This window comes from Balaenoptera physalus, assembly GCF_965194825.1.
Source record: "Balaenoptera physalus genome assembly, chromosome: 16".
Classification (NCBI taxonomy): Eukaryota; Metazoa; Chordata; class Mammalia; order Artiodactyla; family Balaenopteridae; genus Balaenoptera; species Balaenoptera physalus.
The window spans coordinates 21,579,483-21,589,238 of record NC_138898.1 but is presented as its reverse complement, the minus strand read 5'-3'; the positions used below and the strand labels follow the sequence as shown (position 1 = coordinate 21,589,238).

The following is a 9,756-nucleotide window of genomic DNA, read 5'->3' as shown; positions in this document are numbered from 1 at the left end:
CACTACTACTAATGATAATAATAATATCCGTGTTAAAAATAATAATTCCAGATTTGAGCAAAGTCGGGGCTCAAATCTGGAATTATTAGGGGCAGGGGGAGGGGTTACTTACGTTTAATTTAATTCTCACTTCTCTGCACTAGAGCCAGATGACCTGGGTTTGAATCTCAACTACGCCACTTCCTAGCTGTGTGACCCTGGGTGAGTGACTTGATTTCTCTGTGTTTCCTGCCTCACAGGGTTGGTGTGACAATAAAACCATATGTGAAATGACTAGAACAGGGCCTGCAGACAATAAGAACTCCGTACGTAAGCATTGGTTATTATTATTATCATCATTATTCTTGACAAGGAGCTGAGGCCCAGAGCAGTGAAGGCCACTGTTGAGATCACAGAGCCCATGCAGGTGTAGCCCTGACTCGAAGTCTCAGATCCTGCTGCTGTCTCGCTCTCTAACTTCTGAACAGCTGGGCGCGGGGGATCCCTTCGCTGCCTCTGCCCACATCTACCTCCCTTGCCTGAGGGAGACAGAGTGGCCTGTCCTCCCAGTGCCCCAGGTGTGAGTTGACCGAGTCCCTCCCGCTGCCCCCGAAGCATCTGCGTTCTTGGTGCCCTGTGTGCTGGGCTGGCCTGACAGCTGGGAGGCTGGGGTCAGGCTCTTCCCATGCTCCATCCTCAGTGGCCAGTGCGGGGGCAGCTGAGGGCACTGGGCCCAGGCCAGAGGTGTGGGTTCTTGTCTCATCTGGGTTACAGCTCTCTCAGGCTGCTCCCTTGCTCCCCCTAGGCCTCAGTTTCCCCATCAGAAAAATGAAGGATTTGGCTAAATGGATTTAGGAGGGGCGGGGGCTCTGAAGTCAAATCCTGCTTGACCAACCAGGCTAGGGGATGTTGAGAAAGCCACTTTCCTCTTTGGACCTTAGTTTCCTCATCTGTAAAATGGAATCAATGTTGGTGCCCCTCCCTCACAAAGATATGATGAGAATTAAATCGGGCAAGGTTTGCAAAGTGCTTTAGGAGGGTCTGGCGGGGAGAACACAGTCAATAATGTGGGCTACCCCATAATAGTCATCTAACCCTCATCACCATCGTCATCAGGTCTGCTTGGACACAAGAACTGCTTGTTATTTCCCTCCCCTTTGGAGAAGAACATAGCACATGGACACATCTGGGTTCAAATTCCAGCTCTTCTTTTCTCTAGCTGTGTGGCCTTGGGCAAGGTACTGCCCCTCTCTGGGCCCTCAGTTTCCTCATCTGTACAATGGAGTTGGTCAACCTTGCCACATTGGGTTCCAAGAGATGACAGATGCAAAGTTATGGAGTTATTCTTGCTTCCTAACTCACCTCTGCCCATGCCCCCGACCCTTGCCCCAGTAGCCCTACCCCCTCCTCCTCCCTCCTGGCCAAACGCTGGGTTCCTGGTGAGGACTGAGGCCTCTGTTCCGAGGATGCTCAGAGCAGCCTCTGGGCCCACCCTCAGCCAACTGTCCCCTCCTTCCTTCCCCAGTGTCCCCCTCCAACCCATCTGTGCAGGGCAAGGTGGGGCATGGGAAAGAGCACAAGAATGGTGCCATGGCTTGCTGTGTGACCTTGGCTAAGTGATGGCACTTCTCTGATCCTGTTTCCCTAACACTGCAATAGAGGGGTGGGACGAGATCAAGGTTCTGAGCCTGGTCTTGACCCTGTGAAGTTGCCTGCAGAGGTCTATGTGTGGAGGGAAAGTCTATGGCTTTGATCAGATTCTCAGAAATCCCCAGGATCCTTCCCCTAATCCCAACGTTTAAGAAGCAGGTGATTTCCTTTGAGAGATGATATCCGGGTCACTGGGAGACTGCCTGTGTAGTGGGACAAGCTGGGGTCAGGGATTAGCCGGACCTGGTTTAAGGAGGGTAACTTAACCTTGCAAACCTTGTTTCCCTTCTGGAAAATGCAGGTAATGCGTTTTCCCCCTCACGGGACTATGGAATGAAAACAGCCTAGTGCTGTGTCTAGGCTGCTCCTTGCCCCCACCCTACGTCCTAGGTGTTGGCGGGGGGGCAGTCTATGCAGGTGGGCCGCCAGGCTCACCTTCTTGCAGAAGTGGTGGAGGTGGAGCAGCGTCTCCAGGTCTGTGCGTTGCCGCTCGGCTGCCATGTAGAAGTGGGTCAGCTTAGCCTGGAAGGCCCGCTGGGTGAAGGTGAAGCCTGCCAGCTCCGGGAGCTCTGTTCCTCCCGCCTCCCTGGCCCTGGCTGCAGCTCCCAGCTGGGCCGCCTGCTTGCACAGCTCCAGGCCACGGCGGTACTGGGCCTGAGCAGGGAGGGGAGGGGTGTCTACTCAGCTCCAGCCTTACTACCGGGTTATGAGACTTCCTGAGCCTCAGTTTCCTCATCTATAAAATGGGAACCCAGGGTTTACTTTGCCTGCTGGGATTCTGCTTAGCGTCACCCTCTTCCGGCAAAATTCTCCAACCCCAGAGTCTGGGTTACAGGCTCCTCATCTGTGTCCCCACAGTTCTCCCTTTCTGGCTATTTCCCTGTTGCCCCCAGCCCCCCATCTTGTCTCCGCCCTCCACTGGCCTGGAAGTTCCCCGAGGGCTGAAACAGAGGCTGAATCACCCTGTGCCCTAGGGCCCAGCACATCAAGGATGCAGATTCTCTCCCCCAACCCCAGCTCTCTGAGGCTGACTCAGTAGGGCTACGGTAGGACCCTGGAATGTGTATTTTAAGAAACCCTCCAGGCATTCTGAGATGTGTCATCTTTGGACTTGGTGGTCAGGGAAGGCTTCCTGGAGGAGACAATATCTAAGCTGAATGCTTTGTGATCCAAGTTGCTCTCCTCACTGTCTTGGGAAGCTTTCTTGCACTTTCCCGCCTCCACAACTTTTCCCCAGCAGTGCCACCCCTGTCTCCTGCCCTCTCTATCTGCTCCCACCCCCAACCCTCAGTTTTAGAAACACACCGCAGCCTGAAGGAAGAAGTCCTCAAACTCTGCGTGGGCTTTCTCCACTGTCTCCAAGCTTCCGTCCTTGGGGGTCAGCACTTGCAGGCACTGGCTTCCTTCCTGCTCCATCCAGTTGCTGACCTGGGGCAGGGGAGGGAGGTATGGACATGAGGGGTTGCTGAGGAGACATCCTTAGGCCAGTTCGCTGCCTTCCTGGGAAGCTGAAGTCTTGTCCTCAGTCATCTGGGGGCTGGGCCTATGCCACCGGCCTAGACTGAAACCCTCCCAATTCTGGGGAGGAGAGGAGACAGCTTGGGGTGGGGGTGGGGTGGGGGTCACACCGTCATGTTCTTCAAGTATCCAAAGGGGTCCCCGTCCCTGGGGGCATCCAAACAGTGCCAGAGGAAGGTGCACGGACCTGCCATGAACTCCCTGTGTGAACTGCACAAGTCACTTCCCCTTTCTGGGCTTCAGTTTATTCAGTGGCAAAATGGGGTAGACGTGATTGATTCAAGGAAGGACAGAGGGGGTAAGATGGCTCTCGATCCCATGAGCAGAAGTCTTCTTCGTATTCTGGGGTGTCTTAAAAGAGCATCACCCACTTTATCCTCACAAAGCCCCATGCGGCAGACACTAATATTATCCCCCATTTAACAGGTGAGGAAACCGAGGCACTGAATAGTTAAATACCTTGTCTAGGGTCACACCGCTAGTAAGTGCTAGAGCCAGCATTGGAACAAGGCCATCTGGCTCCAGGCACACTGTGCTCCACGGCCCAGAGCATGAAGGGATGCGTTGGTTCTAGGCATCAACAGTTGGACAGAGTGGTGCCAGGTGTGGGCTCCAGGATCAGACCCCCAGGTGTGCGACTACAGGCAGATGACATAATGTCTCCCAGTCTCAGTATCCTTATCGATGAGTAGGAGAAATCCTAGCATCTTCCCCACATCACTGGTAAGGGATGAGGTTGGAAAGCGGCGATGGACACAAAGGCTCTGGCCCAGGGCTTGGCGCAAAGTTGGTGTTTAAGAAATGCAGCTTCTGGAGTTATGTCTTCACCTATCAGGCACTATGGAGTGCCTGTCATGTGCTCCAAGAAGTGCCAGCCTGGTGTCATTATACCAGAGCAAAGCGCCTGGCTGGGGTGGGGCCTGGAGAGGCAGGAGCCGCCCACCCCCCCTCACGTCCCAGGGCCAGCCTCCTCCTCCTCTCTCACCTGGTGGATGGCAGCTTCCAGGCGGCCCAGGTGGACGCGGAGCTCCAGCCTCCTCAGGAGGTGGTTGGACACAGTGACGAGGACATGCAGCTGTTCATCCACGAGGCTGTACAGGGCAGCAGCTTCGGCCAGATGGCTCCTGGGAGGCCGAGGAGTGTGAGAGAAAACCCAAGATGCTGACCCCCTGCCCTGGAGCCCCAGCACTCCCGCCCAGCACAGGCATGCCTCCCTGGCTCCTACCAGCTCTGTGGCCCTGGCCTGGGTATTTCAGCTGCTGACTTGCTGTGTGAGCTTGGGCAGGTCCCTACACCTCTCTGGGCCTCAGCCTTGGCCTTCCGTGGGACTGGGAGGACCAGAGGACACAGCGAGAAACCAAATGACCCTCCTTTTCCCCAGGAGGGTATGAACCGAGCTGGAGAGATCTGGGTTCAAATCCCAGCCCTGCTACCTTCCAGTAACAGAACCTTGTGCAAATTTCTCAACCTTTCTGTGTCTCCATTTCTTTAGCTATAAAAAATGGGGATAACAGAACGCATTTCACAGGGGGGTTGTGAGAATTAAATGATCTAACTCCTTGGCTCTCAACCCTGGCAACACAATTAGAACCTGCTCTGGGAGCTTTAAAAATCTCAATGTCCAGGCCCCTCCCTGACCCACCGGAGTCCTGCTCAGAGTGTGGCATGGACCTCAGCGCTTTCCAGAGCTCCTCAGGCAAACCCGCCCTCACGCACTCAAAACACTTAACACAGTGCCTGGCCCGCGGTGCTGTTAGCGCTTGTTATTTCTTTTTTTTTTTTTTTAATTAATTTTTATTGGAGTATAGTTGATTTACAATGTTGCATTAGTTTCTGCTGTACAGCAAAGTGAATCAATTATACATATACATAGATCCACTCTTTTTTAGATTCTTTTCCCATATAGGCCATTACAGAGTATTGAGTAGAGTTCCCTGTGCTATAGAGTAGGTTCTTACTAGTTATCTATTTTATATACAATAGTGTGTATATGTTAAGCCCGATCTCCCAATTTATCCCTCCCTCCCCCTTCCCCCTGGTAACCACAGGTTTATTTTCTACTTCTGTGACTCTATTTCTGTTTTGTAAATAAGTTCATTTGCTTATATGTGGAATCTAAAAAAATGGTACAAATGAACTTATTTACAAAGCGCTTGTTATTTCTATTGTAATGATGACAAATGGCTGTAACACACCTCTCCACTCTGGCCTCTATTTTACAGATAGGAAAACATTTACACGTAGGAAAACTGATCCTGCAGAGAGAGGTTCTGACTCACAAGCATGGCAGTCTGAATTGGAACTCAGTCCACGGCCTTTTCTGCACATGATTTAAAAAAATGATCAAAGCCAGCAAGACATAAATGAGGGGGTGAGGATGGGATTTCAGGAGAAACTTGGGTGAAGGGAGGAATCTCAGGGCTTTCCCAACACCCCTCACATCCCACCCCACCCTCCTCTGCCCTTGGGGTCATTTAGAAGGAAAAGGAAAAAGAGGAGATGGAAGGAGAGCCCGTTTTCCTGGAGGGAGCCTTGCCCTAAGCCTCCTTATCTGACTGTAGCTTCTCACAGGTCACTGCCCTTCCATGGAAGGGGTGAGCACCCAGGGTGCGTGAACGGGATGGAAAATGCCAGTCTGTCTGGCAAAGGGAGGGAGAAACGGGCGGGCAGGCAGGAGCTGCCCAAGAAACGCAGCGGCTCACGTGGGACCACAGCGCCCCCTGGTGGAGCTGCTGGTGGCCAACGGTCTGGAGGGGCCTATGTTGAACCAAAGGGGTTGGGGGCCCAGTCAGTGAGGCAGGGGCATGCTGGGAAAGGCAGTGCCAGCCTCACCAGGCTGTGTGAGGGGCAGTGAGGACGACTCCACACCGAGCACCAGGGTCCACTGCTGCCCAGCGCTCACATCAGCATGAATCTCTCTGTGGGCAGAGCTCAGGGTGGTGTGTTCAAGACTCTGGGCTAGGCTGCCTGGGTTCAAGTCTCAGCCCCACCACATCCCAGCTGTGTGGCCCTGGGCAAGTCACTTAACCTCTCTCTGAACCTCAGGCTCCTCCACTGTAAAATGAGGATAATACTAGGATCCCCTTCGTGGGTGGGAATTAACCACGTTAATATTCTTAAAGCCCTCAGAACAATGCTGTGTTCATACTAAGTGCTATTGGGAGGAGTAGGAGGAGGAGGTCAAATAAATAAAATGTTCTTGGAAGCTTATGCAAACTTTGTAATTGTGCTCATTCTAACAGAGATAAAATACATACAACTACCGGCTGATTTAATTACTGATTTGCACCCCTCCTCCACCCCACCCCTAAATTTAAGAAAATTGGTTCTTTCTAGGAATGCGTATTTCTTGCTCCGTGGTTCTGTGACCCTGGAACACCACGAGGTTCCCCTAGCCCCTGCCATGAAGGGTAGGGCAGTGCAGGGGTTAGTGCTCAGCTGGTCTGGCTGTTACTTCCCTTCGCTTAGCCTCAGGTGTCCATCAGCCAAATAGGAGGATGTGAGCCTCACATGGTCTTTTGAGGAATAAGAGGTGGGCTCTTAAAGGGGCTCAGCCCAGTGTCTGGGTCAGAGAGCGTCCTTGGTCCATGACAGTGACCAGAAATGGGGGTGCTGTCCTCTGATGCCTGGGCTGAGGAGGGGCAGCAGGGAAGGGACTTGCCAAGGTATAGGCTGGGGGCCCGTGATCAGGCCTCAGCCCAGGATGTGGGCCCGGCAAACACCCCATCCTGGGCATCTTCAGATGCCCACCCTATGTGTCCCCTCAGCGAAGTGACCCCAGCTCCGAGTCCCAGCCTGGGGAACAGGATGGGGTGGGAAAGGAAAAGCCTGGTGTCCGTACCTGACGTCCGGGTTGAAGTTCAGCCTGCTGCCTTCCTGTCGCAGCCTGGCCAGGGTGGCTCCGCCTTCCCGCTGGAGGCCCAACAGGCCTGGGTCCCTGAGCACAGCCTCCATCAGCTCCTTGGACTTGCTCAGACACCTGGAGGCCTCCTGCCACGGTAGGGAGGTAGCCTGAGGCTCAATCCCCACTTTCCTTCTATAACCTTCCAGGGCTCCCCACACCCCAATCACGCCTGACTCCCCCAGTTTGGCGTTCAAGGTTCTACAGAAAGTCTCTCCTTTCCATCTCTAAAACATTTCCTCAAGCCGAGCTTCCTCTCATCACTGTGGCAACCTCACTGGTCCAAGCACCATCATCTCTTGCTGGGACGCCCATCCCAGCCTCTTCACTGATCTGTCTGTGGCACTCTGGCTCCCCCTGCAGTCTGTTCTCTGAATGACAACCGGATGGATCTCAAAGTGCCAATCTGATCATCCCAGTGCCGCTGCTTAGAACTCTCCAGCGGCTTCTCTGCCCATTTAGAATCAAATCCCAACCCAACTCCGCCCTGATACAGCCCCGTGGATCCAGAAGATCCTCTCGTTCTATCCTCCCCTCCCCCACTCTGTTCCACACTGGCCTCCTTGCTCTTCCTGAACAGACCAAGCACAGACCAAGTCCCATGGCTCCGTCTCATCCTTCAAGGCTCAACTTCTATACCCTCCTTCCCCATTTTTCTCAAACTTACTTTCACAGCATTCAGCATCACTTGTAATGACATGTCCATTTCTGTTTAGTTTTTAAATTATGACCTCTCGCACTGTACCATGAGCCCCATGAGGGCAGGGACAAGTCGATTTGCCCCAGGCTGGGTCTCCAGGCCGTGACACATGGTGACTGTCCAGTAAATATCGGTTGAATGATTGAATGAAAACAGAGCCCCTTCGCTGAGCCCTTGGTCCATGAAATAAGGGATGTGGTGTGGTTTCCCCACTTCAGGCTCTTGTCTCACCTGCATCCCTCCAGGGGGCTCACCCTTCTCAAACTCCTTGATGGAAGCCTTTAGCAGCGAGGAGGCCTGGCGGAGGTCAGCAAGGAAAGGGTCCAGCTTCTGCAGGAAAGCAGGCCAGAGTGGGGATGTTAGCCTGGGCCAGTGAAGAGGGTGCCTCTCCCCTCTTCCCAACAGGAGGACACGCGGGGTGGTGGTTCTCAAACTTTAGCTGCATCAGAATCACCTGGAAAGTCAATTAAAAAGCAGGCTGCTGAGCCTTCCTACTGAGTTTCTGGTTTAGTTTCTCTGGGGTGGGTCCTGAGAGTGTGCATTTCTAACAGGTTCCCAGGTGACGCTGATGCTGCTGGCCCAGGGACCACAGTTTGAGAACCACTCATGCTGGGAATGAGAGAGAAAAAGAGAGAAGACAGGCCTGACCTACTCCCAGGCCTGTGGGAGAGGGAATGGTAGGAGGGGGTGAGAGGGCAGGGGTAGAGGACATCCTCTCCGGGTCCCACTTCAGCCCAGCTCCACCACTTACTAGCTCTGAGGCCTTGGGCAAGTTTCTTAACCTCTCAGTGCCTCTACTTCCTCTTCTGTAAAATGGGATCATTTCCCCATTTCCTGCCTTAGAGGCTTGTGGGAAGACTAAATGGGTTTATTTGTGCCAGGCACTTAGAATAGCACCAATTCTCATCCTCATTATCAGTTTTATATGCTGGCTCTATAGGTAAGATTTCATTTAAAGAGAAGGTTTTAAAGCAAAAATATAGTTCAAAAGCCCCTGGATTAATTGGAGGCCTCTGGAGAGGGGAACTGGGGGCCTGTGGGACAAATAGGAAAAGAGATTTTTTCAGTATATACCCTTTTGTACCATTTGAATTTTGAACATAGGGTCTATTCAAAAATAGAAAAATGGTACAGATGAACCAGTTTGCAGGGAAGAAGTTGAGACACAGATGTAGAGAACAAACGTATGGACACCAAGGGGGGAAAACCGCGGTGGGGTGGGGATGGTGGTGTGCTGAATTGGGAGATTGGGATTGACATGTATGCACTGATGTGTATAAAATTGATGACTGATTAAAAAAAAAATAGACCCAATCTTAAAAAGAAGAGCACCAGGCCGAAAGCAAATAAGCAAACAGCCACGTTAGACTATAGACCAGTGGTTCTCCGTGGGTGATGGTTTCGTACCCCAGGGGACATTCGGCAATGTCTGGAGACACTTTTGGTTGTCATAATTTGGAGGATGTTATTGTCAGAGTGGGTAGGGGCCAAGGATGGTGCTAATCACATGAAAGTGCACAAACAACGCCCCCCAGAAAAGAATTATCTGATCCCAAATGTGAACAGTGCTGAAGTCGAGCTGCCCTGGTCTAGAGAAAGCCCTGGGCCAGCAACTATGGGCACTGGTCCTGGTGCGGTTTAAGCCCATAAGCTCCTGTGTGTGGCCGTGGAAGTTGTGCCCATCCTATGCATCCTCACGTGTTAAATTGGGCATGAGGTGCCCCCTCGCAGGGTTGCGGTGAGGAAGGATTGAGGTCACACAGGAAAGGAGCCCAGCCCTGGAAGTTTCCTTACTTCCTCCCTCTTACAGGAGGGAGCACATCTGCCTCCCTCACCAGACCCCAAGCTCCCCGAGTTCTGTGTGTCCACAAAGCAGATGTCTGTAAATTTATTTGCAGTTAACACTAGCATCACTCTTAGCATGTGCCAGACACTCTTCTAAGCTCTTTACACACCTTAACTCAAGCCTCACATCAGCCCCATTTTGTCATTGAGGAAGAGGGCTCTG

At 52.6% G+C, this 9,756-nt stretch overlaps 1 protein-coding gene and 1 long non-coding RNA gene across 2 annotated transcripts in view; both read right to left on the bottom strand.

Moving 5' to 3' along the window:
- The window catches only part of LOC309645412, a 280,748-nt gene that overhangs the window by 18,416 nt on the left and 252,576 nt on the right, over window positions 1-9,756 (bottom strand). The gene's annotated exons all lie outside the window — the stretch shown is intronic.
- The window catches only part of KIAA1755, a gene marked incomplete at its 5' end in the record, with an annotated part of 45,976 nt that overhangs the window by 5,556 nt on the left and 30,664 nt on the right, over window positions 1-9,756 (bottom strand). The window contains 5 exons of the mRNA XM_082432066.1: window positions 2,065-2,283; window positions 2,935-3,057; window positions 4,133-4,271; window positions 6,989-7,137; window positions 7,980-8,078. Coding sequence (XP_082288192.1) covers window positions 2,065-2,283; window positions 2,935-3,057; window positions 4,133-4,271; window positions 6,989-7,137; window positions 7,980-8,078 — 729 coding nt within the window. The remainder of the gene's footprint in view (window positions 1-2,064; window positions 2,284-2,934; window positions 3,058-4,132; window positions 4,272-6,988; window positions 7,138-7,979; window positions 8,079-9,756) is intronic.